Source organism: Papio anubis, chromosome 2, assembly GCF_008728515.1.
Source record: "Papio anubis isolate 15944 chromosome 2, Panubis1.0, whole genome shotgun sequence".
Classification (NCBI taxonomy): Eukaryota; Metazoa; Chordata; class Mammalia; order Primates; family Cercopithecidae; genus Papio; species Papio anubis.
In genome coordinates this window covers 75,729,214-75,747,795 of record NC_044977.1, presented here as the reverse complement: position 1 = coordinate 75,747,795, position 18,582 = coordinate 75,729,214, and the positions used below count along the sequence as shown (strand labels likewise).

The window sequence follows — 18,582 nt, the reverse complement described above, 5'->3', positions numbered from 1 at the left end:
ATGACATCCGCAGAGCCCCAAACCTTGGTCCTGGAGGACTTCTAGAATATATTATTATCTCATGGGTCTTCGTTAACCTGTCATCCTCTCTAATAGGCTTTAAATTTCTCAAGGGATGAATGTTTATGGGTCTCCAGTAAAAAGGATGGTGCCTGGCACAAAGTGAGCACTCAAGAAAGGTCAGCTGATTTGTTGCTAAGACTATTCTAGAGCCACTTCTGAGTACTGTTCAGGAACCAAAGGAAACCCAGATAAGTCTTGAAAATTCTGAGATCTCCAGGTCCAACCTTTATTTATTTAAAAAAAAAATTGGTTTCATGCTTATTTTGAAAAATTTAGGAAATCCAGCAAAGTTAATCATAAAAAAACCCAAAAACTTACCAATATACCCAATTAATATTTTGAAAAAGTTCTTCCAAACTTTTTCTCTGTTTATACATTAAAAGAAAATACAGATAGGATCATACTGCATGTACTGTTTTGCATCTTGTGTTTTCTGTCTAATCCGTGTAAAGTGTTTTTCTATATCATGCAATATTCAGATTCATGAAGGCTGACGGTGGTGTGTTGGCACTCGCTTGAACTGACTTTCGAGAGTCAACTGTCTGCCTTCTTCCTAGCCCTCCATTTAGTGACATAATGTTGATGACATAATGTTGATGAAATCAATTATGGGGAGAATATTTATACCATGGCAACTGACAAATGTTACAAAGCAGGACCTTTTTTTTTTTTTTTTTTTGGAAGAGTCAGTCATTAAACATTTACTAGCACTCTGCTGACTGTACAATATTCATTTTATTAACCACAATAATTTGTTTAACCAAGCCCTTGCTACCCAACATCTAATTTGTTTCTAAGCTGACATGTTTTGTTGAATGCAGAAGTTAGGCATGTAGCTATGATCATTTCCTTAGGGCCCACTTTCAGGAGCTGAATTACGAGATTAGACTCCAGAGCATTTGTGAGGGTCTTGATACATGTGGCCAAACTGCCCTCCAGAGCAACTGTTCTAATCACATTCCCAGGAACAGATGCAACTGAGGGTGTCCCCGGGAAAGTGGGAAGTAAATCCCTCGCAAGGGGGAAGTCACCAAGGACATACCTGTGGGCACTTGGCAGCGCTGTAGCAATCCCCGGCTGTGGCAAAAGGGACGGGATGTCCTTCGCTTGTCCTTGCAAACTGTAAGTCAGTGGCTGTGGGGTGGAGAAGGGGTTAAAGGCAGGGGAAGTTAAGAGTGGGAGAAAGGCAAGGAAGGAATGGGACATTAACAAGGAGACAGAAGGGAAGAAGAAGAATAAGAGGCAATGGGAGAGAAAGAAGCAATGTGAACTATTAGTGGGCAAATGGATCCAGATGCTCACTAGCTTTTTCCTCATTATATTTGTGGTTCTGGGAGCTTCATTCCCCGGGCTTCATCAGCCCCGAAGGTCTGTCTTCCCACAGTATGGAAGCCAAAAAGGGGGTTTCAAACGACTTTGGAATTGATTCCTACATAAATAAATATGTGAATCACCTCACTTAAATGTAGCGTAATTGGCTGGTTGAGAACCTCCTGTTATCCTGCGTCACGGGCTTCAGGCCAGGGGGAAATATGCCAGAAAGAAAGCATTTCCAGCTACTTAGGAGTGATTCCCTGAGGTTTCCTCTGTCCTCCTGTGGCCTAGGCACTATTATTGCCAAAATGTGGAGCAATTAGAACCCCCATCCTGAAATTATTAATGGCAGTTTCTCCAGTTTGGGGCTAGCTTGTAATTTTTTATTTTTTAAAGAGTCAATAAATACAAGGCCAACCCAAAGTGCGTGTTGTTAACCCCTATTATAGCTCCTGAGATGAGCTCTGCACATGAAAAGGGAGGAGTTAACCTGAGAATCCTGCAAAAGCTATCTGCCAGAGAGACTGGAGGCCAGAGGCAGTTTCCATCTTTCCGCCTTGTCTTTCGGGAATGGTCTTAATCTTTCTACAGTTCACCACACTTTGGTGAGAGGGAAATCCCAGTGCTCCATTGTGAAAGGAAAGCGGCCCTTGCCTGCTTCAGCATGTAGAACCCTTGGGTCTTAGCTGGGGTCTCTTCCTAAGTGGAGAAACTGCAGACCCTCTGCCTTTAGCCCTCATTAGTCTAGCTGAAGGAAATTTAAAGTATCTTCGTCCAAATCACGTTTAATCTATCTCAAGAGAAAAGCAATGCAATGTTATGGGTATAATGTTAATAAGGAAAAATTAATTATTCATTATTTCTGTTTTTCCTTTATGCAAGGGAACATGTTGAGGTATTTTAGCTGTCCTTAACCACTTCTATGATTAATGTCCCCAACAGAGATGCAGTGTTGGCGAGAGTATGAAATCAGCCCCCACACAGGCTAGTTTAGAAAAGGTAATTCTGTGTTCCACTTTTCTTCTGCAAATTGACAACTGAATAAAATTAGTTTTATGTCCGTGTAAGCATGTACCCTGTGCTGGTGAAAGCTGGGGTGGGGGGTGAATGTTGCCCATGAATTTCTTAGCTTTGGGGTTTTGTATCTGCTGTTTATTCTACCTTGAATACTTCTGCTACCACCTCTGCCTCCCCCACACTGACCTCTGTGCCTGGCTAACCTTAACTTGACCTTAGGGTCTCCATTTCAATATCATATTTTCTGGAATGCTGCCCTGACCTCCCACATTTCAATGGTGCTTCTTTCATGTGCTTTCATCTACTTCATTCATTCAATTCATTCATCACGAATTGGAGAGAGCACCTGCCTTGTGCGAACCACTTTCCAGGCACTGGGGATACAGCAGTGAACAAAAAAGACAAAACTCTGCCTGCAGGACTGTCCTCGCTGCACTGTAAGCCTCCAGTGTTCTTCCTCTCCATACCCTCAGCACCTCCCTGCTAGCCAATATGCAAGAAATGCTTGCTGTCTGAATGGAAAGAAGAACGCACACGTTCCCACAGGACACCTCACCAACTTACTTATTATCTGCATGCTGGTCAGGTCTATTCTGATTTTCTGAAAACTGGAAAACCCAGCCGCCGTGTAATCCTTCCGACATTGGCAATCATCACGCCGGCTCCCGTTATAGGGACATTCCGTTGGGTTGTGTAACCTAAATTATACAGAGAATGTTCTGGTAAGGATGGGAAAGCATTTCTAGGGATCTCCAGGCCTCTGGGATCTTCTGAGCCTGGCTCTCCTACCTGTGTCCATAAACCTCGGAGAAATTCTCTGAGTCTCCATGCACCAGTGTCACGTACTCTTTGGGGTGGTCAGAGTGCATCCCCGCACAGAATATCTGAAAGACCATAAATAACCCAGGAAGAGAGGCTCAGAAATGAGGTAATGAGAGCAGTGTTCACTTACTCTAAAAATATTCTTGAAATAATGACTGGTATCTGACATTCACCTTCAGAAGCTTTCCTCTAATCATCAGGAAATATTCACCATCTTCACTGGCACCTTTGAGTCTTTTTACTTCCTTGCAATTCTGGGGTAACTCACCTAGAAAACACAAACCACAAAAAATAGGGTGTGATGCTCCGAGATGTGAATTATCTGCCTATAGAATGAATGACATTGTTCACACTAAAACTTTTTAGCAAAGGGAATGATTTCTTTAAGAAAAAATTCATATTTCTAAAAAGGGCAGGCAATCAAATGAAAAATGATAATCCTGTTCTTCATGCTAAAGAAAGATAATTTCAGTTGGCCAACTTACAGTTATAGATATTGCGGCAGGTTTTTCGTTCTTCTGGCTTCAAATCAGTGTGGCATAAGTGGCTGGGTTGGTCCTCATTGGTTAAACATTGCACAGATCTCTGCATCACTCCAACACCACAAGACACTGAGCACTGTAAGACAAACGGGAGTCAGCGGTGTGGCTATGGAATGTGGGAGGCATAGGCTTCCGGTGGTGTGGAGCTCAGAGCCCTGATGTCGTCCTGTACAGGGTGTCACTTCAGACTCTGTGCCACTGAATACAAAAAGCTGACATTTATTGAGCACTATGGGCCAGTCTCTGTGCTAAGCATTACAGATTCATATTCATGTATTTATAAAAACATATATATGTATAAAACACTTATACGTATGTATAAAATTTGTGTAATTTTACACACACACACACACATAATTTTTTCATTTAAGCTTCACTGTACCCCTATGAGATAGTATTACCATTATCTTATTTTTACAGGTGAGATTGGGGCTCAAATATTAAGGAATTTGTTCAAGGTCATACCCTAACTGCTTCCAACTCATCATACACTTTTGCCTGATCACTTTTCAATTCTTTCTTTTTCTTTTTTTGTTTTTTGATATGGAGTTTTGTTCTTCTTGTCCAGGTCAGAGTGCAATGGCATGATCTCGGCTCACTGCAACCTCCACCTCCCAGGTTCAAGCGATTCTCCTGTCTCAGCCTCCCTAGTAGCTGGGACTACAGGTGTGCACCATCTCGCCCAGCTACTTTTTGTATTTTATTAAAGCAGTGTGAAGAGGGAAATTTATAGCACTAAATGCCCAGGAGAGAAAGCAGGAAAGATCTAAAATTGACACCCTAACATCACAATTAAAAGAACTAGAGAAGTAATAGCAAACACATTCAAAAGCTAGCAGAAGGCAAGAAATAACTAAGATCAGAGCAGAACCGAAGGAGATAGAGACACAAAAAAACCCTTTAAAAAATCAATGAATCCAGGAGGTGATATTTTAAAAAGATCAACAAAATTGATAGACTGCTAGCAAGACTAATAAAAAAAAGAGAGAAGAATCAAATAGGCGCAATAAAAAAATGATATAGGGGATATCACCACCGATCCCAAAGAAATACAAACTACCATCAGAGAATACTGTAAACACCTCTATGCAAATAAACTAGAAAATCTAGAAGAAATGGATAAATTCCTGGACACATACACCCTCCCAAGAACCAGGAAGAAGCTAAATCACTTAATACACCAATAACAGGCTCTGAAATTGAGACAATTAATAGCCTACCAAACAAAAAAAGTCCAGGACCAGATGGATTCATGGCTGAATTGTACCATAGGTACAAAGAGGAGCTGGGACCATTCCTTCTGAAACTATTCCAATCAATGGAGAAAGAGGGAATCCACCCTAACTCATTTTATGAGGCCAGCATCATCCTGATATCAAAGCCTGGCAGAGACACAACAAAAAAAGATAATTTTAGACCAATATCCCTGATGAACCTCGATGCGAAAATCCTCAATAAAATACTGGCAAACCGAATCCAGCAGCACATCAAAAAGCGTATCCACCACGATCAAGTTGGCTTCATCCCTGGGATGCAAGGCTGGTTCAACATACACAAATCAATAAACATAATCCATCAGATAAACACAGCCAAAGACAAAAACCACATGATTATCTCAATACATGCAGAAAAGGCCTTCAACAAAATTCAACAGTCCTTCATGCTAAAAACTCTCAATAAACTAGGTATTGATGGGACATATCTCAGTAAGAGCTATTTATGACAAACCCACAGCCAATATCATACTGAATGAGCAAAAACTGGAGGCATTCCCTTTGAAAACTGGCATAAGACTGGGATGCCCTCTCTTACCACTCCTATTCAACATAGTGTTGGAAGTTCTGGCCAGGACAATCAGGCAGGAGAAAGAAATAAAGGGTATTCAATTAGGAAAAGAGGAAGTCAAATTGTCCCGGTTTGCAGATGACATGATTGTATGTCTCACCCTAAAATCTCTTTAAGCTGATAAGCAACTTCAGTGAAATCTCAGGATACAAAATCAATGTGCAAAAATCACAAGCATTCCTATATACCAATAACAGACAAACAGAGAGCCAAATCATGAGTGAACTCCCATTCACAATTGCTTCAAAGAGAATAAAATACCTAGGAATCCAACTTACAAGGGATGTAAAGGACCTCTTCAAGGATAACTACAAACCACTGCTCAATGAAATAAAAGAGGACACAAACAAACGGAAGAACATTCCATGCTCATGAATAGGAAGAATCAATATCGTGAAAATGGCCATACTGCTCAAGGCAATTTTTAGATTCAATGCCATCCCCATCAAGCTACCAATGACTTTCTTGACAGAATTGGAAAAAACTACTTTAAAGTTCACATGGAACCAAAAAAGAGCCCGCATTGCCAAGACAATCCTAAGCAAAAAGAATAAAGCTGGAGGCATCACGCTACCTGACTTCAAACTGTACTACAAGCCTACAGTAACCAAAACAGCATGGTACTGGTACCAAAACAGAGATATAGAGCAATGGAACAGAACAGAGCCCTCAGAAATAATACTACACATCTACACCCATCTGATCTTTGACAAACCTGACAAAAACAAGCAATGGGGAAGGAGTCCCTATTTAATAAATGGTGCTGGGAAAACTGGCTAGCCATATGTAGAAAGCTGAAACTGGATCCCTTCCTTACACCTTATACAAAAATTAATTCAAGATGGATTAAAGACTTAAATGTCAAACCTAAAACCATAAAAACCCTAGAAGAAAACCTAGGCAATACCATTCAGGACATAGGCATGGGCAAGGACTTCATGACTAAAACACCAAAAGCAATGGCAACAAAAGTCAAAATTGACAAATGGGATCTAATTAAACTAAAGAGCTTCTGCACAGCAAAAGAAACTACCATCAGAGTGAACAGGCAACCTACAGAATGGGAGAAAATTTTTTCAATCTACCCATCTGACAAAGGGCTAATATCCAGAATCTACAAAGAACTCAAACAAATTCACAAGAAATAAACAACCCCAAAAGTTGGTGAAGGATAGGAACAGACACTTCTCAAAAGAAGACATTTATGCAGCCAACAGACACATGAAAAAATGCTCATCATCACGAGCCATCAGAGAAATGCAAAATCAAAACCACAATGAGATACCATCTCACACCAGCTAGAATGGCGATCACTAAGAAGTCAGGAAACAACAGGTGCTGGAGAGAATGTGGAGAAATAGGAACAGTTTTACACTGTTGGTGGGACTATAAACTAGTTCAACCATTGTGGAAGACTGTGTGGTGATTCCTCAAGGATCTAGAACTAGAAATACCATTTGACCCAGCCATTCCATTACTGGGTATATACTCAAAGGATTATAAATCACGCTGCTATAAAGACACATGCACACGTATGTTTATTGCGGCACCATTCACAATAGCAAAGACTTGGAACCAACTCAAATGTCCATCAATGATAGACCAGATTAAGAAAATGTGGCACATTTACACCATGGAATACTATGTAGCCATAAAAAAGGATGAGTTCATGTCCTTTGTAGGGACATGGATGAAGCTAGAAACCATCATTCTGAGCAAACTATCGCAAGGACAGAAAACCAAACATCAAATGTTCTCACTCATAGGTGGGAACTGAACAATGAGAACACTTGGATACAGAGTGGGGAACATCACACACTGGGGCCTATCGTGGGCTGGGGGGAGGTGGGAGGGATAGCATTAGGAGATATACCTAATGTAAATGATGAGTTAATGGGTGTAGCACACCAACATGGCACATGTATACATATGTAACAAACCTGCACGCTGTACACATGTACCCTAGAACTTAAAGTATAATAATAATTTTAAAAATTTTGTATTTTAAGTAGAGACAGGATTTCACCATGATGGCCAGGCTGGTCTCGATCTGCTGATCTCATGGTCCGCCCACCTCGGCCTCTCGAAGTGCTGGGATTACAGGCGTGAGCTATCGTGCCTGGCTGCCTGACCAGTTTTCCAGACTAAGAGCTGCCTGGTGCAGAGCCAGGGGGGCTGTGACAGTCTTCCAGGGCAGTCCCAATTTAAAATATTCTGCCTTGTTGTACCCCAATGCAATGAAGTATTTCTTACACAGAAGCACTAGAACATACAGACTTCTTAACAACATAAGCAACAGTAACTACTCCTTCCGTAACTCTTATCAGTATCAGATTTTAAGTGCTTTTTTTTAAAAAAAATTTGCTGTAAAATATACACAAAATATTTGCCATTATAACCTAAATGCTTTATATATACAGGTCTATTGGAAGTGCTGGGGACCAGAAGTATTTTGCATTTCAGATTTTTTTTTTTTTTTTCAGATTTTGGAATATTTGCAGTATTACTAGTTGGATATCCCTAATCTGAACATCTGAAACTCAAGATGCTCCAAGGAGCATTTCATTACAGTGTCATATTGGCACTAAAACACGTTTGGATTTTCCAGCATTTTGGATTTCTGGACTAGGGATGCTCAACCTGTGTAAACTCATTTCATCTTCACAACTACCAGTTTTGCAGATGAGAAAACTGAGACACAAAAGTTTTGCAACTTGCCCAAGGTTGTTCACCTGGGAAGTGGCAGAACCAGGGTTCAGATCCAGACTGTCTGGCTTCAGAGCCCATGTTCTAAGCACCAAGCCACCTTGGTAAACAGAAAGAAGTCCCTTTGATCCCTGTCAGCCCATTTCAAGTTGCTAACTCCAGAGTCTCTCCCGGAAGTAGAGTTACTAAGGAGAGTGGGTTAGGCAGGACATATTTAATACGGGGTTGAGATCCAAGGGTTTTCAGATTTGAGCGCTCAGTCTTCTACTTACACTTCCCCAGTTGCCAACTCTCCAGGTGGCCGAGACAGGGCACTCCCTCAGGTAACAGGGGTGAACACTGGGGGGCTGCGTGCCCGGGCAGTTGACAGTGGTTTGGTAGCTGTATTCATAATTCTCCTTCCCGGTGTAAATCTCGCTGCATGAGACAAGCCTTTGTTTGTAGCCTTTTCCACAGGTCACTGAGCACTGCAAAGACAGGGGTTGAGAGGAGAGGTTCGAGCAGTTCCTGGGGCAGCCCACAATAGGCCCCTGACCTCCACACCGAGCGCTGACCGTGTGACTATGCTGCAGAAAGCTCCCACTTCATTAGCTTATTTATTCATTTCAAGCGGCAGGCCCTGAGCACACAGGAGACAGGCAACCCTACAGGGTGCCTCGGGGATCTGGTGCTTCCACTGGCATCTTCTCAGCCTCCACTGCAGGTGGGGATCCCTCAAGCCCCTTCTGGAGGTTTTGAGGGGAGGAGGAGGGGGAGGTGCTCCAGCTGTCATTCATTTGGTTTGCATCTTCAGCCCAACTGCACAGGTTGGCAAACTGCTCTTTTCTAAATCTATGATGACCACCAAATTGGGAGGGAAGAGGAGACAGCAGCTGACCCGTGAGTTGGCATTTTGAGTGTGAAATCCAAGCACTGAGCCAAAGGGGACTCTGGGACTGTTTTCCTTCCCTCCTTGGTGCTGTTTGCTTTCCTACCTGCTCTCCATTTAATTTCCTTCTCCCCTCTCTCTCCTTGGCTATAGATTTTTTTTTTTTTTTTTTTTTTTTGAGATTGCATCTCACTCTGTTGTCCAGGCTGGAGTGCAGTGATATGATCTCTGCTCACTGCAACCTCTGCCTGCCAGGTTCAAGTGATTCTCATGCCTCAGCCTCCCAAGTAGTTGGGATTACAGGTGCACGCCACCACACCCGGCTAGGCTATAGATGTTGACTGGCATGTTACCTTTCTGCTTTTCTACCTCTTGCTCTATATCATGCCCTCATCTGTACTCTTCTATCCTAACTCGATGGCATTTAAACATACTCAATCAATACAGAAATGGAGAAGAAATACACATTGTTATAGTGTCCCAACATTCAACCTCCTTAGTTAAATTTTTTTTTATTGTTTTGTATTTAAAAAATAAAACTAAGTTACAATTAATTTAGTTTTGATGATATTTGATGATATTTTTAGACAATGGCATCAAATAACTGGTCATCTTTTGTAAACGTGCTTCATAAACTTGGGGTAGAATGCCAGTATTCTCTAGACTTAAGGTTCTTGGCTGAGGGTGGGATAAACACCCCAAAACAGTATACTACATGTGGTGTATTATGCTTTTTCTGGGGTAAGGGACCACAGCTTTCATCAATTCTCAAGGGCAGTTAGAAGCCACAGTGTCTGCTCTGCCCTAATGTCTCCTCCTGCTTTTAGTCACATGGCTTTCTTCTCCTGCAACTTTTCCAGGGAAAAGGCTCTCCTTGAAGAAATCCCAGAGGCAGGAGAGAACAAGTCCGGCTAGAGGCATGCAGAGCATCCCTGGGCCTTCCCTTCCAGTTGGCTCGAGACATAGAAATGCTCTGTGTACATTTCTTCCTTCTTTGGCTGCTGCTGTTCAAATGTTTGAAGGCCAAGTTGACACCAGGCCAGGAAAGTGTAAGGCCAGCCCGGGGTGTTTCATGCAGATGGCTAACAAACTCTGTCCAAGCTGTGGGTAATCTTAGTGTCTAACCCAGTGCTTGCATGCATTGACATCAGTCCATACTAACTTAAACAAAGTTGTGTGTTTGAGAGAGGCAAGGAATGAGACTCTTGACCCCTACAAACCAGGAGCAAAAGCAGTCCCCTAGCTATCTACGTGGAGGGGGAGCCCAGTGGGTGACAGGCATTTGCTGATGAAATTGAGCCCCAAATATGGTCAGGCTAAATGTAGAGGCCTCCACATCTCTGTAAAGAAGCTGGCAAGAAGAGATGCTCTCAGCCAGCTGATATCAGCATTGTGAAAATGTTGACTGCTGCTGGTTTCCTCAAACCATTTCAGACAGAAGCTCATACTGTAGACTCTGCATGCCTTGATGTATGTGCTTGGTTCCACATGAGCATGTATTACTTTTCTAAATTGAAAATAACAGCAAAGCAAAACAGTAAGAGTGTGAGCTCCCTGCATGAGCTGTACACTTCAGTCCCCACTAGAAAATGCATGTGTCAATCAGGACTGACAGAGCTCTTCTTTGCGAGTCTAGCTCGGGCCTCCTCCAATTCAGGTGGAGCAGAGCTCAGAGAAAAACATACAAAGAGGCCTCCAGGTAATAGAGGTCCCAGAGAGAAGGTATGTCTTCTTTTCTAGAGAGAAAGCTGGTGCCAGTCCCTTTCGGCCCCTCTCCCCTCGTTGCAGGCTTCTTTCCCTATGGTCCTTGTATCTGTACTAAATACTGTTTCCAGCCCTCTAGTTGTTGCCCATAAATTTTCAGACTTTTCAATTCATGATACACCTGCGAATTTACAGAAATGTGGAAGGCTTCCTTTTTTGTTTTCAATCTTCTCCCTGTCTCATCTTTTGGGGGTTACGGTTATATTAAAGCTATAGGAGTAATTTGACTCAAGTCTTAGAAAGAGATCAAAACTCTTTCAGCGTAACAAAAGTACTACACAGGAGATAAGATTAAGAGGTCAGTCTTGGCCAGGTGAAAGGTGAGATCCCCCTGCGTTGGGATCTGGATGGGTTGGAACCTATGCCTCAAACCCAATGTCAAGAACTATTCTGAACACTCATTTGGATTCCACATGTTCCTGGCTGGCCAAGAGCAAATCAATTTCCTAAAGATCAGAACCATGTCTCCTCTTCACTCTCTAAGGGCATACGGTACTATTCAGGGCATACCAAGAAGATGCAAGGTTGGGGTCAAGCAGGGTTTCCCAGCCTCAGCACCACTGACATTTGGGCCAGATAATTCTGTGTTGTGAGGGCTGCGCTGTGCACTATCGGATGTTTAGCCCTATCCCTGGCCTTCACCTTCCAACCCTGGCCAGTAGGGTCCCCTTTCCCCAGTTGTCACAACCAAACTGTCTCCAGACACTGCCAAATGCCCCCTCGAAGGACAAAATTCACAGGAATAAAGGATAGGAAGAGATAATTAGAAAAGACTTGGGGATCAGCTTTAGTGCAGGAAGCAATTCAACACCCAACACATACATCATCTAAATGCAAATATTCATCTCATTAACATGTGAAATTGCTGCCCTGTCAAACTTTGAAGAGACCCAGTGGCAGCAATCATATTACCTAACAATTTTCAGTACCTTTACTGTGAGTCCAGATGCCTCCCTTTCAAAGCTCTAAATACTTTTGTGCAAATGACAACTGGTTTGAACGCTATAGATCTCTCATATAGACATGAACATATTATGATGTTTGAAAATAATATAATCATGCTATAATTACTATTAGTTTATTACCAATAAAAAGGATCTAGATAAGCATTGTGTGCAGGAGGATATATGAAAAAAATGGTACTTGAGATACTTTGGATATTATAGAAAATTATTTTGTTCCTCTGAAGCTGTTTGTTAAACAGGCAAAACACATCTGGTTCATGAAAGGGTTTGTTTGCCCCTTACAACATTTTAAAACCAAAAATTTGAGCCCCCATTTTCAAGTTAGGAAATCTCACATACTAGTCCAGATTTTTAGCCTCTTTTGAGAAATCAGGTCTGGTAACGCTAGACCACATTTCTGCATGGCCACAGCTGGAGTGAAAGAGATTCTGCTTCCTTCACACAGCATATGCTAGTTTGTCACAGTCACCACCTCTCCCTTTTGTATCCCTGGCACTACAATATTTTCTTATACTTAACTGTCTTCAGGCACCTCAAAGCATCCTATGAGTTTGCAGCCCCTGCAATAATTTCTTCTTTATGCCAATAGGACATCAAGGTAAATCACAGAATGTGACCTGAAGGGACTCAGAGACCATCTCATACATCTCTCCCACTTTGCATACAAGGAATTCCAGTTTGGGAAGGCTGAGGACTTGTCAGAAAACACACAGTTCACAGTGGCAGATCGGGCAGGTAGCCTCAAGTCTCCCACATTCCTGCACTCATCCCTCTGCTGCTCTTAGGCCATGGCTGAGCCGACCACAGTTACAGTCCCCAGGACGGTACCTCTGACCATTCTCCTGTGATCCAGACATACTCGCAGGGTTGCAAACTACAGCTTTCGTGGTCCGCCGGCCGCTTGCTCACGTCACAGCGTGCACCATGCACCTCATTTTTGCTGTCATCCACACACACCACCTTGCGGTACCTGGAGCCTTCGCCGCAGGTTTTGGTGCACTGTTAAAGACAAACAAAAGGGAAGAATAAACCATAGTTCTTTATATCCTATGACTGTAATTATGTGTTTACCTGTCTGTATAGCCTTTAAGATCATAAGAGCCCTGAGGGCAGGGATTGCCAGAGAACTCCTCTTTTTTTTTTTTTTTTTTTTGAGATGAAGTCTCGCTCTGTCACCCAGGCTGGAGTGCAGTGTCGCGATCTCGGCTCACTGCAAGCTCTGCCTCCCGGGTTCACGCCATTCTCTTGCCTCATCCTCCCAAGTAGCTGGGACTACAGGTGCCCACCACCATGCCAGGCTAATTTTTTTGTATTTTTAGTAGAGACGGGGTTTCACCGTGTTAGCCAGGATGGTCTCAATCTCCTGACCTCGTGATCTGCCTGCCTCGGCCTCCCAAAGTGCTGGGATTACAAGCGTGAGCCACCGCGCCTGGCCGAGAACTCTTCATTTTACTCCAGTTACCTAACAACTCTGTTCCTGGCATTCACCACCGGGCTGTCTAAAGGAAGGAACGAAAGTATAAATGAGTCAATCTCAGTTTAGAAAGGACCTTAAATTCTATTTACCTGGAACCCCTACTCACAAGTGACTTGCTTTAACACTTATGGCCAAATGTTTACCAAAATGGTGTCTAAATACCTCCAGGGTCAGGGACATCAGTACCTGCCCAGGTAGCCGTCTCATTTCATAACATGGAATCAAACAAATCTCTTTGTATGTTCCAGGCCCTTGTCCTGGTTTTCTATTCCAGGGAAGCGTAAAGGAAAGTTTCAGCTCTCACAAGTAATCTCCTCCAGCTATTTGAAGAGGGCTTTCCTGTGGCCCCAAGTGCCTTTTCTTCTCCAGAGGAACTGCTCTCATCCCACATCATTCTGCAAATATTCACTAAGTTCCTACTAGGTGTCAGGCCCTGTGACAGCTCCTGGGTGAACAAGAGTGCACACAAATGGCACATTCCCTGTTTTCAGAGAGGAGCTTATATGTTAGTAGCAAAGGCAGACAACAAAGAAGATAGGTAGCGAGAGTTAACAATTACTGTAATTCCATTTTCCACATGAAGAAAATGGGACTTTGAGAGCCTAAGTTACTTGCCCCAGGTCACACATCTCTTTGTGAGGTAGATGGGACAGCTATGTTTATTCCCATAAGTCAAGGGATGATTACAGAGCAAGTGGTATGTTTCATTCTAGGATAATCTCCATTGCATCCACAGATTCTTATTTGTTTTGCTTTAACCAACAGCAAACCCTACCCCTGAAGTTTATCCTTAGTGCCCTGTGTTCTAAAGGTCACTGAAGGCCTATTGTATCTAAAGCTTCTGTGTCACCCCAACATTTCAAGACTCTTGACTACACTGGGAAGCCCCAGTGAGCTAACTGAAAACTGTACCAAAGACTGCTGCAGTTTCTTTTAGGCCAGGGATTGAATATCTTGTTGGCAAAGGGCTTATCTAACAACTGTGATTTTTGTTGTGTGGTTAGAATGTTGTCTTTTCTTTTCTTTCTTTTCTTTTTTTTTTCTTTGGGACAAAGTCTCCCTCTGTTGTCCAGGTTGGAGTGCAGTGGTGTGATCACAGTTTGCTATAGCCTCAACTTCCCTGGCTCAACCCATCCTCCCACATTTTAGTCCCAAGTAGCTGAGACTACAGGCATGAGCCACCATGCCCAGCTAATTTTTTAATATTTTGTAGGATGAGTCTCACTACGTTGCCCAGGTTGGTCTTGAACTCCTGGGTTCAAGGGATCCTCCTGCCTTGGCCTCCCAAAGTGCTGGGATTACAGGCGTGAGCCATCATGCCCAGCTAGCACACTGTCTTTTTAAATGTCTAATTTTAGTATCTTTACGGAGAACCACAGACCCCACCTCTCTTTTTCATCTAATGGGCAGCCTTTCCTTTTAGCACCTGCCTTGCCTCAAAGGCACTTGTGTTTGGAACTCAGCTTCATTCAGAAATGTCTTCTATGATATGCCCCATGCCTTTTTTTTTTTTGTTTTTTGGTGATAAAATACACAAAATATAAGATGCACCATTTTAACTATCACAGGTGTACAATTCAGTGGCATTTAGTACATCTGCAATATGGTGCAACCATCACCCCATCTAGTTCCAGAATATTTCATCACTGCAAAAGGAAGCCCTGTGCCCATTAAGCAGTCACTCCCCATTCTTTCCTTCCTGCAGCCCCTAGCAACCCCCAATCTGCTTTTTGTCTCTGTAGATTTGCCTATTCTGGGTATTTCACATATATGGAATCATCCAATATGTGGCCTCTTCTCTCCCTGACTTCTCTCCCTTAATGTTTTCAGGGTTCTTCCATACTGCAGCATGTATTAATACTTCATCCCTTTTTAAGGCTGAATAATATTCTATTGTATGAATATACCACATTTTGTTTATCCATTCCTCAGTTGATGATATATGGGTTGTTTCTCATTTGGCTATTGTAAATAGTGCCGCTATGAACATTCATGTACACATTTAAACACCTATTTTCCATTCTTTTGGGTATATATACTTGGGAATGCAATTGCTGGGTCATATAGTATGACCTGTGTCTTTCGTGAGCTATCCTGATCCTTTAGGAAGGAGAAGGGATATGCTGGCATTTCCTGGTAGCCCCTTGTCACTTGCAAACTTAACTCAAAATTTCTGCTGCTTGGGAGTAAACCTCAATATCTAGAATATGGAGTCACTCCTCATTTTTCTGGAGCATAAACATAACTTGAAACCACTGTGAGGTGAACATGGAGGAGCAGAATCACTTCAAATTAGTGCAGGAGGCCGGCTGAGCCCAGTTCCCTAGCTCATCCCTAGCTCAGTGGTTTTGGGGTTTTTCTATTCCCCTAGAGTATACTGGGAACTACTGCAAAGTGATAACATTTTTTTCTTCATTAAAAAAGTGAGATAGAGGGCCACTGAATGTTAAAAAAGAAGAAAAAGTTAATTCGTGATGTGTAGATATATGCAAATACTTAACTACCCATAGAAAAAGTAATTCCTTAGAAAATTAGGACTTAGGTGACTCTGAGAAGATCCTAATTATTGCACAGCTAAACCTGGACTAAATCTTCCAGTATCCTCTTTTGTTTTCACTAATCCACAAAGCTTTAATCTGCGTCAATAAGTAACAGTTCAGAGCAGAAATACAATGATTCCTAAATACTTTATGCTTGTTAAGCATTTCTCTCTCAGTCTTAAAGAATGGTTAACTACCATAAAAACTATTTTGCCAATGGTGAAAAAGGGAGCTGGAAAAATTTACCTTGAATATAACTTTTACGAAATTAAAAATTAAAAATTAAACTAATAAGTGACCTGCCCAGGGTTTCCTAATTAGTCAACAGCAGATCTGAAAATCACATGGCAAGGGTTTTCTCCTGGAATCTTAAATCCTAACTAGGGTATGGGGGCTGGGTAATCAGAAAACAAATCCAGCCCTTGCTATCAGGTTTTATCAACTTTTTATAATATGGCTTCCCTCTCAACCCTCTAGGATTTATGACTCTTTTCCCTGTCCTGGAATATGATCTAGAAGTTCTGAAAAACAGTTGGAAAGTTAAATTAGCCTCATTTTAATTTCCAAAGGTTTTCTCTAATTTCAGTATGACTTTTAGAAAAATCGCTAGCATGAGCAACGCCACCAGCCTCCTTGCATTTCATTACACACTATAATTCGGAAAGAAAATAATCACAGTGCTGGACTAAATCGGGCAGCTCGCCCATTGTTCTGCAAGCTACATCTGCCTTTCAGTGTGCTGAAATTAACAGGGGGAAAAGAACTTTTCCAAATTTGCAGGTGAGGAAGACCTAAAGTAAACCCTGAAGGTGGTATTTTATTCAGCCAGGTAGGTTGGCCACAGAGTGATGGTCTATAAAGGATCATTTAATGCAACGGGTAGAAATTTTCTTTGCTTAAAGATTATAATCAAGTTGCTTTACACTTTCAAATATATCTTTTGGTGCAATTCCCTAACCATGGGGGGAAGAAAACCACTAGATATTCACAGGCTCTACCTTTTAAGGTTGTTGATTTTCTCCATGGATGAAAGACCTTGTATTCTCTAGTGCCGGGTTACCATTGTTGCACAGTGTATGGATGGCAACTCACAGAACCACAGGGTTCCTGGGTTTTTATGTTATGAGAAGCAGCAATGAAAAATCGGTTTATCTAGCGTTGCTTTAAATGGCAACAACAAAAAAAGCAGTCCTTACTTCAAAGCTCATTTTAAAGTCAGGTATATAGAATTTAGACATTTTTGCTCCCAAATAGTATATATTTGCTAGGGGGTGGAGTGGGGAGAAGGAGGCAGAAATAACACTATGGAGACACTTTGTAACTTTAAAGTCATTCAGTAGTTCAATCACGATTTTATAATGAGCCAAGGTCTATGCTGGGGCCCGGGAGGCAGCCCCCATGGCTTCCTACTCTGCCTCTTTCCCTGTTAGAACACCCAGGGTGGCGGCTATTCCCAGCTTGGGGTCTCAGGTGTTAGCTCAGCTGGCTACCTGGTGACCCTTGGGGTTTAACACCTAGGGCTACCTTGTGCAGTTGTGTAAGCAGATATGGGTTTCGTAACAGAGTGTGTAACTGAGTAAGAAGCCACCAAGGAGAGAAGAGGAAAAACAACAGGGCAATTCCCATGAGGCTGCAAAGTGGGGCCCAGGTAGCAGCAGATGAGCAGGAGGAATGACGGAGGACATCAGTTCACCAGGCAAGGAGGGGAAGAGGACATTCTCAGGAGGGGCTCAGCATGCATGGTGGCTGGAAGTGAGAAATGGCACGGGTGGTGAAGGTGGGGAGGAGAATGACCACAGCATTTTGGGGTTTTCAGAGCAGATTATGTGTGGTTTGAGATTTTTAGAGCATCCCTAATGCCTAACACCTGGAACTTCACAAGTGATTGATAAATGTTTGTTCAACAAATTAATAAAATCAGCAATAAAGAGTTCGTATCTGGCTCTGTGCGCACATCAAAACCTGGCCATTCCCTACTGTTAACTTCAGGAAAATCTTTGAAATCAACTGACCAAGGACCTGCTGCTCATTTCTAACTTTTCTGTGTTAATGAGATGAACTTGGGAATCATTCTACAGCTGATCTTACTAAAAGTCCTCAGAATCCAAGTATGTATCAGAGTTGCCCAAGTCCCCATACTGCACCAAACAGCAATGAGGTGAGTAGTTCTGCAACGGTCAGACATATCTGAGCCACAGCTTGTCTGTAGCATTGTGACAAAAAATAAAACAGCTGTTCTTACAGGAAAAACAGAGTTTGTGCTTTTTTTTAATTTTTAATTTTTTTGAGACAAGGTCTTGCTCTGTCACCCAGGCTGTAGTGCAGTGGCCCGATCACAGCTCACTGCAGCCTTGACCTTCTGAGCTTAAGCAATCCTCTCACCTCAGCCTCGCAAGTAGCTGGAACTACAGGTCCATGCCACCATACTCGGCTAATTTTTTCTATTTTCTTGTAGATATGGAGTCTCACTATGTTGCCTAGACTGGTCTCAAACTCCGGGGCTCAATGATCCTCCCTCCTTGGCCTCCCAAAGTGCTGGGATTACAGGCATGAGCCACTGTGTCCAGCCTGCTTCATGTTCTAAAAGTCATTTTAAAATGCCTTTATTCTATAGAGTGAAAGATGAAAGTCCATCAATTAGCAGGCACTGTTCTATGTT

At 42.4% G+C, this 18,582-nt stretch overlaps 1 protein-coding gene across 3 annotated transcripts in view; it reads right to left on the bottom strand.

Annotated features, from left to right (window-relative positions):
• The window catches only part of ADAMTS9 (ADAM metallopeptidase with thrombospondin type 1 motif 9), a 174,601-nt gene that overhangs the window by 23,589 nt on the left and 132,430 nt on the right, over positions 1 to 18,582 (bottom strand). For all 3 annotated transcript variants that reach the window (XM_009200388.3, XM_003894219.5, XM_003894220.5), the window contains 7 exons: positions 12,735 to 12,905; positions 8,582 to 8,776; positions 3,702 to 3,834; positions 3,390 to 3,484; positions 3,184 to 3,278; positions 2,959 to 3,092; positions 1,106 to 1,197 (listed from right to left, as the gene is read on the bottom strand). In XM_009200388.3, coding sequence (XP_009198652.1) covers positions 1,106 to 1,197; positions 2,959 to 3,092; positions 3,184 to 3,278; positions 3,390 to 3,484; positions 3,702 to 3,834; positions 8,582 to 8,776; positions 12,735 to 12,905 — 915 coding nt within the window. The remainder of the gene's footprint in view (positions 1 to 1,105; positions 1,198 to 2,958; positions 3,093 to 3,183; positions 3,279 to 3,389; positions 3,485 to 3,701; positions 3,835 to 8,581; positions 8,777 to 12,734; positions 12,906 to 18,582) is intronic.